The 15,611-nt window shown below is 58.0% G+C and overlaps 1 protein-coding gene across 1 annotated transcript; it reads left to right on the forward strand.

Moving 5' to 3' along the window:
• Positions 1–1,086: 1,086 nt before the first annotated feature.
• Positions 1,087–14,666, forward strand: GAREM2 (GRB2 associated regulator of MAPK1 subtype 2). The gene is made up of 6 exons (XM_036263467.1): positions 1,087–1,198; positions 4,143–4,283; positions 10,138–10,268; positions 10,999–12,024; positions 12,936–13,105; positions 13,643–14,666. The coding sequence occupies exons 1-6, from the start codon at positions 1,087–1,089 to the stop codon at positions 14,664–14,666; spliced, it is 2,604 nt and encodes an 867-aa protein (XP_036119360.1).
• The last annotated feature ends 945 nt before the right edge of the window (positions 14,667–15,611 follow it).

A 15,611-nucleotide genomic window follows, 5' to 3' on the forward strand; every position in this document is an offset into this window, starting at 1 on the left:
GTCCCACGACAGGCGTGCACCAGCCCCTGATCGCCTGCAGAAACATCAAGGAGGAAGGGAGTCCTCCGGCCACGTGGTGAGGCCCCGGCCACCGCAGCTTCTGGGATGGGCTTCCCGAGAGGAGCTCCGGAGCCCAAGACAGGAGGGGTTGAAAGCGGGAGGGAGGAGAACAGAAATGAAAGAGCAAATTATGAGAAGGGACTGCCCGAGAGAGGACTGCACCGGGTTACACCCGCACCTCAGTTTCCTCGTTTGCCGGACGGGAGCAGTGGCACCCGCTGCCGTGTGTACTCTGGAGCTCGCTGGCCCCGGGACGCGGGGTCGGTGAGGGGACGCTGGGAACCGCTGGGACGGGGACGGCGCTCTGCGGTGGGGCTGAGGTGGCGGCGGGCGACCCCGGGGACGGCGGTAGGATTTGTAGTCGAACCTAGGGTCCAAGTCCAAGGCTGCCACTTGTCTCTGGAGCCTCAGTTTGCTCGTCAGTAAATGGGGTTAACGAGGTGGCCTCCCCGGGCGGTGTGAAGCTGGAGATCAGCGTTCCAGAGGCAGCGACCGCCGCTGGGATCGCCGCGGCGGAATCCAGGGCCGGAGCCTTGGGAAGCGGAGCAAGTTCGGGCGCGAGTGGGCGGCGACGCCCCGAGGCCACGGCTCCAGGGGCTGGAGGGAGGCGCCGTTCCCGGCGGGGACTGGGGGTCCAGACACACTCCGCGGGATAGGGGAGGCCGATCCCCATGCCCCGACCTCGCAGATGCCGCTTCGCGTCTGTTTTCTCCCCAGGCCCCCGCCTCGGATTCTCGGTCCCCGACTGTCACCTGGACGCTCGTGGAGGGGGCGGGCCGAGGGGCCCCGGTGGGGAGGCGGGACTTTGCGGCGGCTGCCGGAGCGGGCTGGGGGGTGGGGCGAGGGGCGGGGGGCGGAGGCCGGCGCCCCGCGGGGAGTCCGGCCACGTGACGCTCGCAGCCCGGCCGGGCCGCTAGGCGGGGAGCGCTGCCGCGGCCCCAGGAGGTGGCGGCCGGCGCGGGTGCCCGGGCCAAGCGGGACTGGCCGTCGGGGCCCCGGGACGGCGGCCCCGGGGGCGCCCATGCCATGGAGAAGCTGGCGGCTGGACTGGCCGGCCTGCGCTGGAGCATGGGCGCCTTCCCCCTCGACCTCATCGTCAGCCGCTGCCGCCTGCCAACGCTCGCCTGCCTCGGGCCAGGTACCGGGGTGCTGGGACGGGCGACCGGGGGACCGCAGGGGGACCGCCGGGGAACCGGGACTCTCCGGGCAGGCGCCAGCGGGGCCGTGGGAGCGGCCCCTGCCCTCTCCCTCCCCGCGCGGTCCCCGCGCAGCTCCTGGTGCACCTCCGCGCGAGACCAGGGGCCCACTAGCCGAGGGTCCGCCTCGTCCTGGGCGTCGCAGGCGGGCTCAGGGACGGAAACCAGGACAGGGAGTGGGGCCGAGCCCGGGACGGAGTTTTCCGGCCCAGTTGGAATCCAGGGCACGGCCGAGCCACCGCGGCCGCTCCGTCGGTGCATCCCCTTCCCGGTCACCCTCAGACCCCTGCCTGGCCGTACCCCTCCGTCCCTTTGTCTCCCACCTCTCACCTCCGTCCTCCCGCATCCCTGGGGCCTCGTATTCTGCTTTCCCACCGCCGCCGCCCCCCAGCCCCTTTAGGCCCCTTTTGGGACCCTTCTCTTATCCTCCTTTCGCTTCCCGGGAGCATCTCCGGCCATGGGGCAAGCAGGCCACTTCGAGAGAGGCCCAAATGAGCGAGTTCTCCCTCCGGGCGTGTCCCAGAGCCCCCGGCCCTCCCACCGCATCTTGCCCCACTTCTCTTTGGGGCCCGGGGCTGGGGCTGCTCTGCTGATGGGACCGGACCTTGCATGGGGGCCCGAGAAGGGACGCCCGGAGGCTGCACGGAGCGAGGGGACTGTTTGGGGGAAGGAGGGCTGCTTGGCTGGGGGAGGGGCAGGAGCCGGGGCTGGCAGCCAGGCCGGGGGTTTTGTGTGTGAGAAGAATAGGGGTTTGGCCCGCGTTGGCACACTCGCTTCCCTGAATGCTAATGGGGCCCGCTGCCACAGGCTCTTCTCCCCGCGGGGGCCGGCAGCTCCTCCTCCGACCCGCAGGGCGAGGAGTGGGCACAGTGAGCGGCTGCGTGTCCCGGGAGCCGGCTCCGTGGCAGCGAGTCATCGGACAGGAGTGCCCCGCAGCCCAATGTCTTGTTCTCCGGATCATCAGCATGTGATCCCGAGCCAGTCCTTGTCGGTAGCAAGGCTGCGTATGTCCGCATGTGAATGGATATGCCTGGCCACTTCCACACGTCCTCTTTGGCATCTCCCTCTCCTGGGAGGTCCTTTCTGAGCTCCCCAGTATGGTCAGGCCTCCTCTGGGCTCCCTTGATGCTTCTGGCACCCCTGACTTGTCTCCTACTGTGCACACCTGATACAATGGTTAGTGTATTGTCTTCACACTAGGCTGCAGGGTCCTTGAAAGGAGCATCCTGCCTAACAAAGATTGTGGAGTGACCAACTGAATGAATGAATGAGTGAATGAGCAGCTGGTGTGATGGCCCAGCTGTCTATGACAGTGATGGTGATGGCTGTGGTCACTGTGAGTGTAAATATGTGATCAAAAGTGTGTCTTGAAGGTCCCTTTGTGCCTTATGCATTTGGAAGGGGCCCCTTAGTGGGACCATGGGATTGAGTTGTGTCATTCGGTGAAAAGCCCCTGTCACTGTAGGCCAGGTGGCTGTGCTGGCTCATCTGTTGGCGACCACGACCCATGGCTGTGGGTGTTCAGAAGGGTGGGTTGGGGATTAAGAGAGCTTTAAGAGGAGATTGCAAAGTAGCAGAGCTTCCTCTGCTCCAGGAGGAGGGCTCAGACACTCCCCCCTACACACACACACACACACACACACACACACAGTGGGAGAGCCAGGTCTCCCCACAGTCCTAAACACATTTTACACTGTCTCCCCTCAAACAAGTCCATACATTTCAAGGAGTACCCAGCCATCAGAGTAAACCATTTCCCATTTGGTTGGATGGTAGACATTTAGTAAGTTGTGTCTGAGGGGGCTGGGAAGGAGGCATCTCCCACCCCCACCCCCACCCCGCCCACCAGCTGCAGCCAGGAGACAGCTCCACCAGCCTCCTGGAAGCTGGGCTAGCCCCTCCTGCTCCCCTGGATACCGTTGCTGGGGTTAGAGCCTCCGGGGCCCAGGCCCCTCTCAGCACCTCTACCCAGTGCAGTTTCCCCAGGACTAGCCCCCTCCCTGCTTCTAAGTCCATCCCCTTCTCCAGCGGTCACCACTGTGTTCCAAAGACTGGGAGCTTGAAGGGATGGCAGAGGGAGAGTCAAGAAACAGCTTTTCTGAGATGGGTTAGTGGATATCTGAGATTTTCTCCCCTCTTCTTTGAGGTCCCCTGGAAGGAGGCTGTCGGTGGCAGTGGGTGAAAAGGGACTGCCCATAGAGAACAAGGAATCTGCTCCTCAAAGCCCTGCCATTCTCCTGGCCTGCGTGACTCATGGCCCTGGGGAGCCCTCACAGCTGGGACCTACGACGGACAGCCCCATCTGGGCTCTCTCCATTCCTCCAACCAGACCCTCCTTGCCTGGCCTAGGCACTGACTTGGGGGCTGAGAATTCTGCTCCTGTGAATTCAGGTGGTCCTGAGGCCCAGATTAAGTGTCTGCTGCTCAGTAAAGTCTCCCTTCCTCACCCCACCCTCAGCTGGTTTGCTCCTTCCCTCTGTAAGTCCAGACAGCCTCACACTTGGCCTGTAATCTCTGTTCACATCTCTTTCCACTTCCCCCTGAGCCTAAAGGATCCTGGAGGACAGGGACTGCGCTTATCTGTCCCTGGCCCCAGCACAGGGCCTGGGACAGCAGGCAGTCCAATCAAATAATGAATGAAGGACAACGTCTGGGCGGGTGGCTGGGGCCCCATCAGGAGCCTGAGCCCTGAGAGAGGGGCTTGACTCAGCCCTGAGGCCAGAGCTGGTGATCTAGAGCATTGCTGACCTGGACAGGGATCATGGGGAGCTGTCCCCAGGACGAGTCTTGGTGAGAAGACGAGGGGGTCATCCTGCCTATTCTTTCTGCCCCTCCTAATGTTCTCTTTTTGTCTCCTTCCTCTTCTATCCTTCTTTCCCTCCCCAGGGGAGTATGCTGAGGGCGTCAGTGAGCGAGACATCCTGCTCATTCACTCCTGCCGCCAGTGGACAACAGTGACAGCCCACACCCTGGAGGAAGGCCACTATGTCATCGGGCCCAAGATTGACATCCCCCTTCAGTACCCAGGTGTGCCAGCCAGGGACAGTTGTTGTAAAGTTGGTGGGGGTGGTAGGCTGGAGGGTAGGGATAGGGAGGGCTTGGGAAAGCTTTTGGTGACTAGCCTTTCCTTGGATCCAAAGGGATGAATGAGGACAGGGCTGGCAGGGTGGTGATTAGGGTTAGGGTTAGAGTTAGGGCTCAGTGGTTTTCATACTTTTGTGTGGAGCCCTGGACTTCTGATTGCAAACCTTTGATTCACATTTTATTTTAAAATAGATTTTAAGCCCTGCCTGGGTTGGCTCAGCTTTTGGACTGAAGGGTAGCAGGTTCGATTCCTGGTCATGGGCACATACCAGGGTTCGGGTTCGACCTCTGGCCCTGGTTGGGGTCATGCAGGAGGCAGCCTATCAGTGTGTCTCTCTCACGTCAATGTTTCTCTCTCTCTCTCTCTCTCTTTCTCTCTCCCTTCCTCCCTTCCACTCTATCCTTGGGCGAGGATTAACAAACAACAACAACAAAATAGATTTTAAACTGATTTTTGAAAAACCCACATTCATCCTGGCCAGTTTGGCTCAGTGGTTGGAGTGTTGGCCCATGGACCAGATAGTCTCGGGTTCGATTCTGGTCAAGAGCAAGTATCTCAGTTGCCCCTGGCCCTGGTTGGGATTGTGTGGGAGGCAAACAGTCCATGTGTTCCTCCCCCCACCCCACCCCCACTCTATCTGAAGATAAATGGAAAAAAATATCCTCTGGTGAGGGTAAAATCAAAACAAAACCCACACTCTTAAACTGCTACAAATCCAACCTTAATCCTAACTAGAGACCTTTGGTGTGTACCTTGAGCTGCCTCATTAACCCTTTTTTGTATAGACCCTCAAAGAGAACACTTCCTGCCAGCATCTTCTCAGTATTGTGCAATCAAAAAACTTCAAAAACAGCTCTGGCCAGTGTGGCTTAGTTGGTTGAGCATCGTCCCATGCACCGAGAGGTTGCCGGTTCAACTCCAGGTCAGGGCACATGCCCAGGTTTTGGGTGGGGTGCATGTGGGAGGCAGCAGATTGATGTTTGTTGAATCAATGTTTCTCTCTCTCTCTCTCTCTCTTCCTCACTCCCTCTCCTTTCCTCTCTCTCTAAAGTCAATAAAAACATATTTTTAAAAAATCTTCAGAAACAAAGAGATGCTCAGGCTGATAATCTGGCTGCACCTGCAGCTTTTAATCTTGATTTCCCCAATTTTAGTGTTAAACTCATTGTTTTCATTAATTGATTTTATTAGTGAATGTTAAAATTTTAGACTTTTAAATAAGATTGTGCTAATGAACTTCCACTTTAGTTTGTGTTATATATGATGTTGACATTTATTAAATATTTTGTTTGAAGAAAGGTTTATGCTGCTAAAAAAAAGGAAAGTACAGCCCTTTCATTTTACACACGATGAAACAGAGGGCCTATACCTAAGAAGGGAAGTGACTTACCTGGTCACACAGCCAGAAAGGGGCAGAACAGAAGCTTGCTGCACCATACCAGCAATGAGGGGTTGTTGTCCCCAGTGTGGGAGGGATAGGGGTCTGGTGGTCTCAACCCAGAGATGTCCTCACAGGAACCCAGGGTCCCACAGCATTCCAGACACCGGGCTGGGCATTTTCATAATTTCATTCTCACATTAACCGGTAAGAAAGTCTTATGAATGCCTTTTAACTCACAAGGGAACAGCCCCAGGAGCTTCAGTAGCTTGTCCAATTCTATGTTTTAACTGCTACCTCTTTTTCTCTACCCGCAACACAGGTTGGGAACCCTCTGAGCTGGGAAGGCTCACACACAGTCCATTCCTCCCTGGCACCAGTGTACCCCTCTGGCCGTGCTTGGGTCTCCCATAAGCCAGAGGGACAGGACTCAGCCCTTTACCTACTTCTGCCCTTTACAATAACTCTGTGAAGTTGGTACCCCCATAGCCCCACACCCCATTTAAAACATTAGGAAACTCTCAAGTGTCTTTTTGACCTGGTCCTAGGCCCTGTCCTGGGCCTGGAGAGCCCTTAATGGGGTCTGCTGGAGCTAGAAGCTTCTCAGCCTGGGAGAGGTCCCAGGTCTTCTTCTTGGGATGAAAAAGCAGATTAGCCCGGCCGGTGTGGCTCAGTTGTTGAGCTTGGACCCATGCACCAAGAGGTCACCAGTTCGATTCCTGGTCAGGGCATATGCCCAGGTTGTGGGCCAAATCACCAGTGAGGGGCATGCAGGAGGTGGCCAATCGTTCTCTCTCATTGATGTTTCTATCTCTCTCTCCAAAAAAAGCAAAGATTAGAAAAATCCTCCTTGACTAAAATGTGATTTAAGGGATTGGCCATTTCAGTTTGTGTCATTAAAAATCTGGGAAACCAAGAGGCGGAGCCTTCTAGGGAACTAAGGGCCCAGGGGGCTCCCAGCCCTTTCCCCCATGTCTTTTGGTGCTCCCTGCGTGCGTGTGTACGGTGGTGGTCATGGGGTGACAGCTGGCTGCAGGGATGTCGCAGCCCCAACTCCACCTTTCCGGTGGGCGGCTCCGGCCTGCCGGGATGGGGGAGGGGAAGTCGAGGCCCCCTAGGAGGGGGAGGGGCCGGGCTGATGGGTTAACAAGGAAGCTGAGTGCACAACTCGGCGCTGGTTCCTCTTAATGAATTAATAATAGTGCGGGCGGGCGGGCCGGGTGGCGGGGCCAGCGTCGGACCGTAGAGAGAGCCGCGACGAAGGTGGGGGAGGGGAGGAGGACTGCGGGTGGGGGGCGCTGCCCCGTGACCAGGGTTTTCAGGCTGCGGCCCACTGCTCAGGGAATGGGATACCTGGATCCTCCGAGACAGCCCCCCACCGGCCCTGCCCGGGGCCAGATGCTTCCCCAGCGTTGGCCGAGAGCCCTGCGGAGCACCGGCAGACAGCCCTGGGGGCTAAGTAGCATGCTTTCATTTTACGGATGGGAAAGCTGAAGCCCAGAAAGATTAAATAATTTGCCCAAGGTCACACAGCTGATTGGTGGCAGAACTGGGATTCAACCTGGTCTGTCCTGACTCCATACTTTGCCCGTTTATCTACCGTTCTTTACAGATCGTCTGCCATGGGTCAGGCGCTGGGAGGCGGGGTGATAGGCAAGACTGCTTCAGTCTGGAAGGGACCGTCAGGCCGGCGCAGTTGTATTCCGGGGAAAGAAGGGCAGGGAGGCGGGACCGACTGAGGTTGGGCAGGTCCCTGGAGTGGCGGGGACCTCGGATCTTAGGAGCTCACGTAGGGGGAGGCGGGAGAGGAAGCTGCCCTCGAGGGGCTGGAGGGGGAGGAAAAGGCTTCCAGGGGCTAGAGCATCACTCCTGGGAGGTCTCCCTTCCTTCCTCCCTGCAGTAATGACCGGTGGTGGGCTCCAGGCTGCAGCTGAGGGGGTGGTGCTGGCTACCATGGTTACATTGATCTTCCCTGCCACATCCTCCCCTGGCTCCAGCCCTAACTTGGCTCCAGCTCTCCCCACAGGGGGACAGTGGGCATTTCTCCATGCCTGGCTGCTTGTGGTTGGGGGGTTTGTGTGTGGATATGGGGGAGGAGATGGGGTGATGAAGAGGGGCCACTAACTGTTGGATGGTAGCAGACCCTGCTTCCTGCTTCCTGACCCCAAATCACTGCTCCCTCCAGTTCCCTTCCCAGTTGATCCCTCTGCTCTCTAGGGCTGTGGCACATTTCAGGCCTCTTCCTACCAGGGTGTCAGAGTGGTTAGGCCAGAACCTAGGGACTCTCTTCCCAGCTTTCTCCCGGGTATTTTCCCTTCTTTTTCTTGGCTTTCACTTCTCTTCCTGCTCCTAGATGTTGATGCTGCAGGCTCTCCATACTCTGCACTAGGGGGTGTCTCAATCTCGGTTTCTGGCTAGGTTTGAGGGCTGTAGGAACCCCTGCCACTATATACCAAATGGTATGTGTTCATGCTAGGAGTACACTATGGGCATTTTTTTGGGAAGAGGGTCTCCAAAGGGTTCAGACCCTCTCTTCTCTGAGCCACCATTCCTGCCCCACAGCTGAAGCTGCCTCCTGTGGGCTGGTGACCTTCAGTCCGTACTTCTGACTGGGCTCCCCAAGCCCCTGCCACACAATCTGTTTCTTTTGGGTTTCCAGGGTTTTTTCCTTTTTTTGTTGAGTTTATTGGGGTGATACTGGTTAACAAAATTATACAAGTTTCAGGTGCACAATTCTACAACACATCATCTGAACACCGTATTGTGTATTCACCACCCCAAGTCAAGTCTCCATCCATCACCATTTATCCCCCCTTTACCCTCCTCCACCCCCCTCCAACCCCCGGGTTTCCAGTTTTGCTTAATAGCTCTGCTGGTTCCATTTCTGATCAGGCTGGTGGCCTGAGTCCCTTTCTTCTCTTTGGCCTCTCATAAGTGGCCCCAGTCTAATGAGTCTCCTTCCACAAGCCTCTTCACATTCAGAGCCTTTCGTCACCCAGATGCTGTCTAGTTCACCTCCTGTCATCACTCTCAAGTCCCACCTTCCAGTCACTCACCATTTGGGGCAGGCAGCTGCTTTCGTGACCCCTTTTCGCTCATTCTCTTTCTTCCACATGGAATGTTCATTCTGTTAAACTCTTTTCATTCTTTAGATCACTTCAAACTGCCAGGCAACTTTCCCAACTCAGTGGTCCGCTAGCTCTTCTGTCACAAGTCTGTTGTAGCACTTGTCACATCCTGCCATCACTGGGTGCTCGTTGTCACACCCACTATATCTGGAAATCTTGGAAAGCAGACTATTTTACCCAGGTTTGCAGCCTCTGTTGGGCCTAGCCCAGTGTCTGGCACACAGTGGTTGCTCCATAAACATTTATGGAATGAGTAAGTGAATGGACTATGACTGAAGCAACCACCAGAAAGACTATAGAAGCTAAAGTCACCTTATCTTCTCTCAGCCTGTTGTCCCCTGATCTATATAAGACTCTCTTCCTTCTCTGTCAGGCCTGAGAAGAAGCAACCTGTCCAGATGTCAGCAGTTCATAGCCTATCCCTGTGCTCATGTGGTGGGCACATAGAATGTTTGGGGCCAGTGAGGTGAGACAATTACACAGGGGTGTCAGCTGTATGGATTATCACCATTTCTTTAAAATCTGAGTCTGCTGGGGCCATCTGCCAAGCCAGCCAAAATTCATAGCCCTGGATTGCAAGTTGGGAAGTCCTCATCTGTGGGAGGTGTCTTTGCTGGGCTCACATCAGAGGCCTCTGGGGCAGTCAAGCTGAGTGTTGGACGAAGGCAGGGTCTAGGAACAGAGCTGGGGTCAGAGTGGCTCTCCCTGGGCCTCCAAAACCTGGGGCTGGGCCCCTGGTCTGCCCAGTGCATCAGTGTGGATCAGCAACCCAGGGTAGATGCACAGTGTGCTAGGTCCAGGTAGAGCCCAATATCATCTGCCCCAACTTCCTTAGATGAAGCCATGGAGGTCCAGTGAGAGGAAGGGACTCGTCTAGGGTCATAGCAAGCCAGAGTGAGGCTGGGACCAAGCTAGCCGCCAGCATCCCCACTGTCACAGTGATGTTTGATCAGAGGCCAGCTCTGTGTCCAAGCATTTGGGTTCTAGGTTGCACTTGGGTTTCTCTGGGAAGGCAGCTGCCAGCCTCATCACACACCCATAACTCTCCATGGGGTGCGGGCTGGTCTGTAGTTGCTAGGGATCTGTGTGCACCTCCCCGCGAGGCTTGAGCCCACTGACCAGCTCCTTTCACCCCATGCTGGTGCAAACCTGCCCTTCTGCCCACCTGAGTTCCAGAGGGGCTGCTGGGATGAGGGGAGCAACACCTAGAGGCCACGAGGTCTGTTGGGATGTAGGCCAGGCTCCCAGCAAGCAGGCCCACCCTAGCAGCCTGCATTTCCTCCTGTGCAGGGAAGTTCAAGCTCCTGGAGCAGGCCCGGGATGTGCGGGAGCCAGTGAGGTACTTCAGCAGCGTGGAGGAGGTGGCCAGTGTCTTCCCTGACCGCATTTTTGTGATGGAAGCCATCACCTTCAGTGTCAAGGTCAGTCCTCTGGCACCAGGCATGGTGCCCTCATGCTGACCCTTCTGTTTAGAGCAACTCTGACTCTAGTTGGAGGGTTGCCTTAGGGTCCAGGAGGTAGAAGGTGTCACAGTGTGACTTCTGACTGCCCCTTGAGAGCCTTTGGCACAAACAGACCATGACAAATGAGCTGAATGTATGACCCTCTGGGCCAAAGAACTTTCTGCAAAAGTTGGTGAAGCAAGAGCAAGTGTGTGGAGGGTCTTGCCCTGACTTGGGACCTTTCAGAGGTGATGATTGGGGGGGGGGGGGGGCAGAGTGCAAACAGCCTTCCACTTGTGTACAGATAGCTCTTTACAAACCCTTTTCTTATCCATCAACCCATTTCTCAATAGCTTTGTGGAATGTGTGGAGCATTATTATCACCCAAATTATAAAGATAACGATGAAAGGTGTTACTTAATCGAGTATTTTCAAGGTATGTCACTATATATAGTCTATTTAATCCTTAGAGCAACTTTTCCAAGTAAGTTATTAGATTAGGTAACTAAGGCCTCCAGAGGTAACTCATTTAAGGTTGCACAGCCACCAGATGGCCTCTCTAGGATGGTACCTGGGTCCCTGATACCCCCTGTCCTCCGGTCAAGTGCTCTTGGTCTGGTCTCAGCCGGGGGGGGGGGGGGGGGGGGGGGCACCTTAGGCTGCCCTCATGGGCCCTGGCTAAGGCCTCGCCTTTTCTGGGATTCCCCAGGTGGTGTCAGGAGAGTTCAGCGAGGACAGCGAGGTGTACAACTTCACGCTGCACGCGGGCGATGAGCTCACTCTCATGGGCCAGGCCGAGATCCTGTGCGCCAAGACCACCAAGGAGCGCTCGCGCTTCACCACCCTGCTGCGCAAGCTGGGCCGGGCCGGGGCACTGGCCGGGGTGGGCGGACCGGGAGGCACTGGGGCCACGGGCGGGGGCGCCAGGCCCATCAAAGGCAAGATGCCCTGCCTCATCTGCATGAACCACCGCACCAACGAGAGCCTGAGCCTGCCCTTCCAGTGCCAGGGCCGCTTCAGCACGCGCAGCCCGCTGGAGCTGCAGATGCAGGAGGGCGAGCACACGGTGCGCGCCATCATCGAACGGGTGCGGCTCCCGGTGAACGTGCTGGTGCCCAGCCGGCCGCCGCGCAACCCCTACGACCTGCACCCAGTGCGGGAGGGCCACTGCTACAAGCTGGTCAGCATCATCTCCAAGACCGTGGTGCTGGGGCTGGCGCTGCGCCGCGAGGGCCCGGCGCCGCTGCACTTCCTGCTGCTCACCGACACGCCGCGCTTCGCTCTGCCGCAGGGCCTGCTGGCCGGGGACCCGCGCGTGGAGCGCCTGGTGCGCGACAGCGCCTCCTACTGCCGCGAGCGCTTCGATCCGGACGAGTACTCCACCGCCGTGCGCGAGGCGCCCGCCGAGCTGGCCGACGACTGTGCCAGCCCGCGCCGCGCGCGCCTTTGCCTGCCCGCGCCCCCGCGAGCCCCCGGGCTCGTCCGTGCCCCCAGCCCACCGGGCGACGGGGACCAGGAGTACGTGAGCCCCGACTGGGCCGGCGCGCCGGAGCCCGCGACCTCACCCGCGGAGATCCCCTACGAGGAGCTGTGGGCGCACCAGGCGGCCGAGGGCCTACCTGAGGGCCGTCCCGGGCCGCCCCCGGGGCCCGACCTCATCAACTTCGGGGGCGCTGGGCCGCCACGCCTGGAGCCCGAGGCGCCACCGCCTCCGGTCCCTCCCAAATCCGAAGCTGTGAGTGGACGAGGCACGAAGGGTGGGAGGCAGGGCGCCGAGCCCTATCCTCCAGGAGGGGCCTGCCCGGGGGTCCCGTTTGGGCCTGAAAAGCAAATTCCCCTGGGCGTTCAGTCCCTGCAGTGTGACAGAGGGGCCAATGCGTAGGGCAAGGGGAGAAGAAAAAGGGGAAAGGGTCGCGAGAGCACTTGTAGTAGGGGATGCCAGGGACAGTGGCATTGGGAGTTGTGGGTCAAAGATGCCAGTAGGTCTCTAGCCACAGAAAACTTGCCATGAGTCCAGAACAGTGGTACCTAGCAGGTTCCGCAGAACAGTCATAAGTTGCCCAGTGAAAAGAAGTTGCATGGTGAAATAAGTTTAGAAAATGTGTGTAGGACTCCCGGCCTTCCACTCCTCTTCACTTTGGGGTTACAGAGCACTGGTATATTAAAGGCTCTGAGAAGATCTCACCAAGGAAATCTGGTTCTCTGTATTTAGTGCAGAATTTCCCGACCGGCCTTGTCCACAGAATCCGGACAACTCCTACTAACATCCCATGGTCCACTTGGAGTATTTGACCTATAAGGAAGGGATCCAGAGGGCAGATCCTTTCATTCCCACCCCCACCCCCCGTGTACTTTCCCTTGTTTTTGAGGAGGGAATGTCTATTTTTCTGATTGTTTTTTAATCCATTTTTCTATATTCTTTTTTTTACAATTCGTGATAGATTTGCAAGGCAGTAGGAGACTGTGTGTTGTGGCCTCTTGAGGAGTTAAACAGGCCAGAGAGACGAGAAGGAGTAGGGCTGGTTGAGGAGGTGGGATGTAAAGCAAGGCGGCCTCTTGGCAAAGTGTTAGTCTCAGTTGTGGAAAGGAAAGTAAGGAGTGTCAGCTGCCTGGGCGGAGGGTGGAGTCACGTCCCTCTGTTTGCAGGTGAAGGAGGAGTGCCGCCTTCTCAACGCCCCACCTGTGCCTCCCCGGGGTGGCAATGGCAGTGGCCGGCTCTCTGGCAGCCCCCCAGTGCCCCCACGCTTCCCCAAGCTGCAGCCTGTCCACTCGCCCAGCTCCAGCCTCTCCTACTACTCCTCTGGCCTCCAGGATGGGTGAGCCCCTTTCTTCTTGGTCCTGGGTTATCCTGTGGTGGATTGAGGCAGGGGAGAGCAGGAAGGGTCAGTGCTGAGGAAGAGGGAGACTTCAGGCTTGAGGGTCAAAGGGTGCATGCTCCTGAGCAGTATGGAGGGAGAGGGCATGGGGTCGGGGGCCTGGCCCATCACTTGCTCTCCACTGTCCTGCTTCAGTTTGCTCCTTTCCTAAGTGTGAGGGTTGGATGGGGACATTGCTCTGGTTCCTTCCAGGTGGGACTCTGCCACAGGATGAAGTATTCCTTGCTATTTAAACTTTTTTATGTAATTCAGTTTCATTTGCTTTTTCCTGGGGTTGAGGATGCCTGAAGAAAGAATAGGGCAATCCCAGAAAGTCTCAGGCCTTCAGGGCTGGGGCGCGGGCCAGTGTTGCTGAGATCGGAGTGGCAGCCTCTGAGACCCGGCAGAGTGGTGGTTGGCAGTGTCATGTGTGTGACCCTGTTGCGTTACTCTCTTGCTCTGCCTTACCCTTCCTTATGTGTCTGTCTCTGCCCACAGGACAGGTTCCCGCAGTGGCAGTGGCTCCCCATCACCAGATGCCTACTCCCTCTATTGCTACCCATGTACCTGGGGAGACTGCAAAGTGGGCGAGTCCTCTAGCCGCCCACCGCCGGGACCCCTGCCCTCCACCACGCAGCCCAGCCAGGCCTCGCGGGCCCTCGCAGAGCCCCTGCGCAGTCGAGCTGCCTCCCTGTTGGGGGCCGACACCCCTGTCAAGACCTACCACAGCTGCCCGCTTCTCAAGCCCTCTCACCCTCAGAAACGTTTTGCTCCATTTGGAGCTCTCAACCCCTTTTCCGGGCCTGCCTGCCCCTCAGGCCCTTCAGCAGCCTCCTCTTCTGGGCCCACAACAGCCTTGGGGGCCCTGGCTACCTCCAGCCCTGCGTATTCCCCAGGCCCAGGCTCGCCAGGCCAGGCCTATTCAGCTGCTCCCACCTCCTCCTGCCCCACCTCCTCTTCCTCTTCCTCTGAGTGGCAGGAGTCAGCCCTGGAGCCCTATGATCCCTTTGAGCTGGGGCAGGGTGGTTCTCCAGAGCCTGAGCTGCTGCGCTGTCAGGAGCCCCGAGCCGTGGGGGTGCCTGGGCCTGGACCCTGCCTTTCACCACTTGGACCCCCCAAGGCCTTTGAGTCTGAAGGTTTAGTGCTGCGGCAGGTCCCCACCCCGCTGTCACCAGCGGCCCTGAAGGGGCCCAAGGCAGGTGGAGCAAGACTCCTTCTCACCCAAGGGCGCCTAGAAGCGCCTCCTGCCAGTCCCCGGGATGGTGCCACGGGCTGGGGAGGCCGGGATGCCGCCTGGCAGCCCCCTGCTGACCTGTCCGCACTCTCCCTGGAGGAGGTCTCTCACAGCCTGCGTTTCATCGGGCTCTCAGAGGACGTGGTGAGCTTCTTTGCCCGAGAACGTATCGATGGCAGCATCTTTGTACAGCTCAGTGAGGACATCCTGGCAGACGACTTCCACCTCACCAAGCTTCAGGTCAAGAAGATCATGCAGTTCATCAAAGGCTGGCGGCCCAAGATCTGACCTCCCGCTTGAACTTGCACCGCTGGAATGCTGACCCCGGCCCTCAGGCCAGCCATGGTCTGCAGTGGCCACACTCCCAGCGGCACTTGCCTCTGAGGATGCTAGATAGCCACTCTGAATCCAGGGGAGACACACTTGGAAATGGGTCCTCTGGGACAGACCCCTGCATGGGGATGGCTTGCCTTTGAGTGTGCAGAGTATGTGGGGAAAGGAGCAGAGGCCCCAGTGTGCCCCTGGACCTGGGGGGCATTTGCTGGGATCCCCACGATGGGATCAAAAGCTGGCCTTCATGGTGACCCAACGCCATCAGACACCCCGCTACAGAGCTTCACAGACAACTCGTACTTCTCAGGTTTAGAGACAAGGGAAGATGGTCCACAACTTAAGCACAAATCCCCCCTACTGCCCTCTCTCCTCTGTACTCCTGGCGGCTTTTGGCCTAAGTTGCCCCAGGGTCAGGATGCCAGTTTCGGGACCTCTGTGAGCCCTTCCCTTCCCCCTCTGCTCCATCATGAGTAGGCCCTGGCCCTGAGCATAAGTGTATCAAGTACAAGCCGGTGCCACTGCACCTCAGAGGCTCCACCTCTGGGTTCTGGTTCATCTGGCGATGACTTTGGAAGAGCACAGCTCTGTGTTGATGTACCTCTCTGGTTAGGGAGGCAGATGCTCCCGATGCCCTGGGTTCTCCCCTGAGCTCAGTGCAACTAGCCCTCTACCCTGCCGGGTTGGGTCCCGTCTGTGAAGACTGACTCCATGGAAGAGCGGGTCGATTGAGTTGGCAGCTCCTTGATTCTAGAGGCAAGTGGCTTTCAATCGCTCCCACTTGCACCGGTCTCCTGCCCCCCTCACTGACTCTGGCAAACACCTGGTGTCCTTCCCTGGTTTTCTGTCACTGGTGCACAGGTGGGATGGGAGTGAGAGAGAGCACAGTGGCTTGGGAAAACC

Source organism: Molossus molossus, unplaced genomic scaffold, assembly GCF_014108415.1.
Source record: "Molossus molossus isolate mMolMol1 unplaced genomic scaffold, mMolMol1.p scaffold_m16_p_15, whole genome shotgun sequence".
Taxonomy (NCBI): Eukaryota; Metazoa; Chordata; class Mammalia; order Chiroptera; family Molossidae; genus Molossus; species Molossus molossus.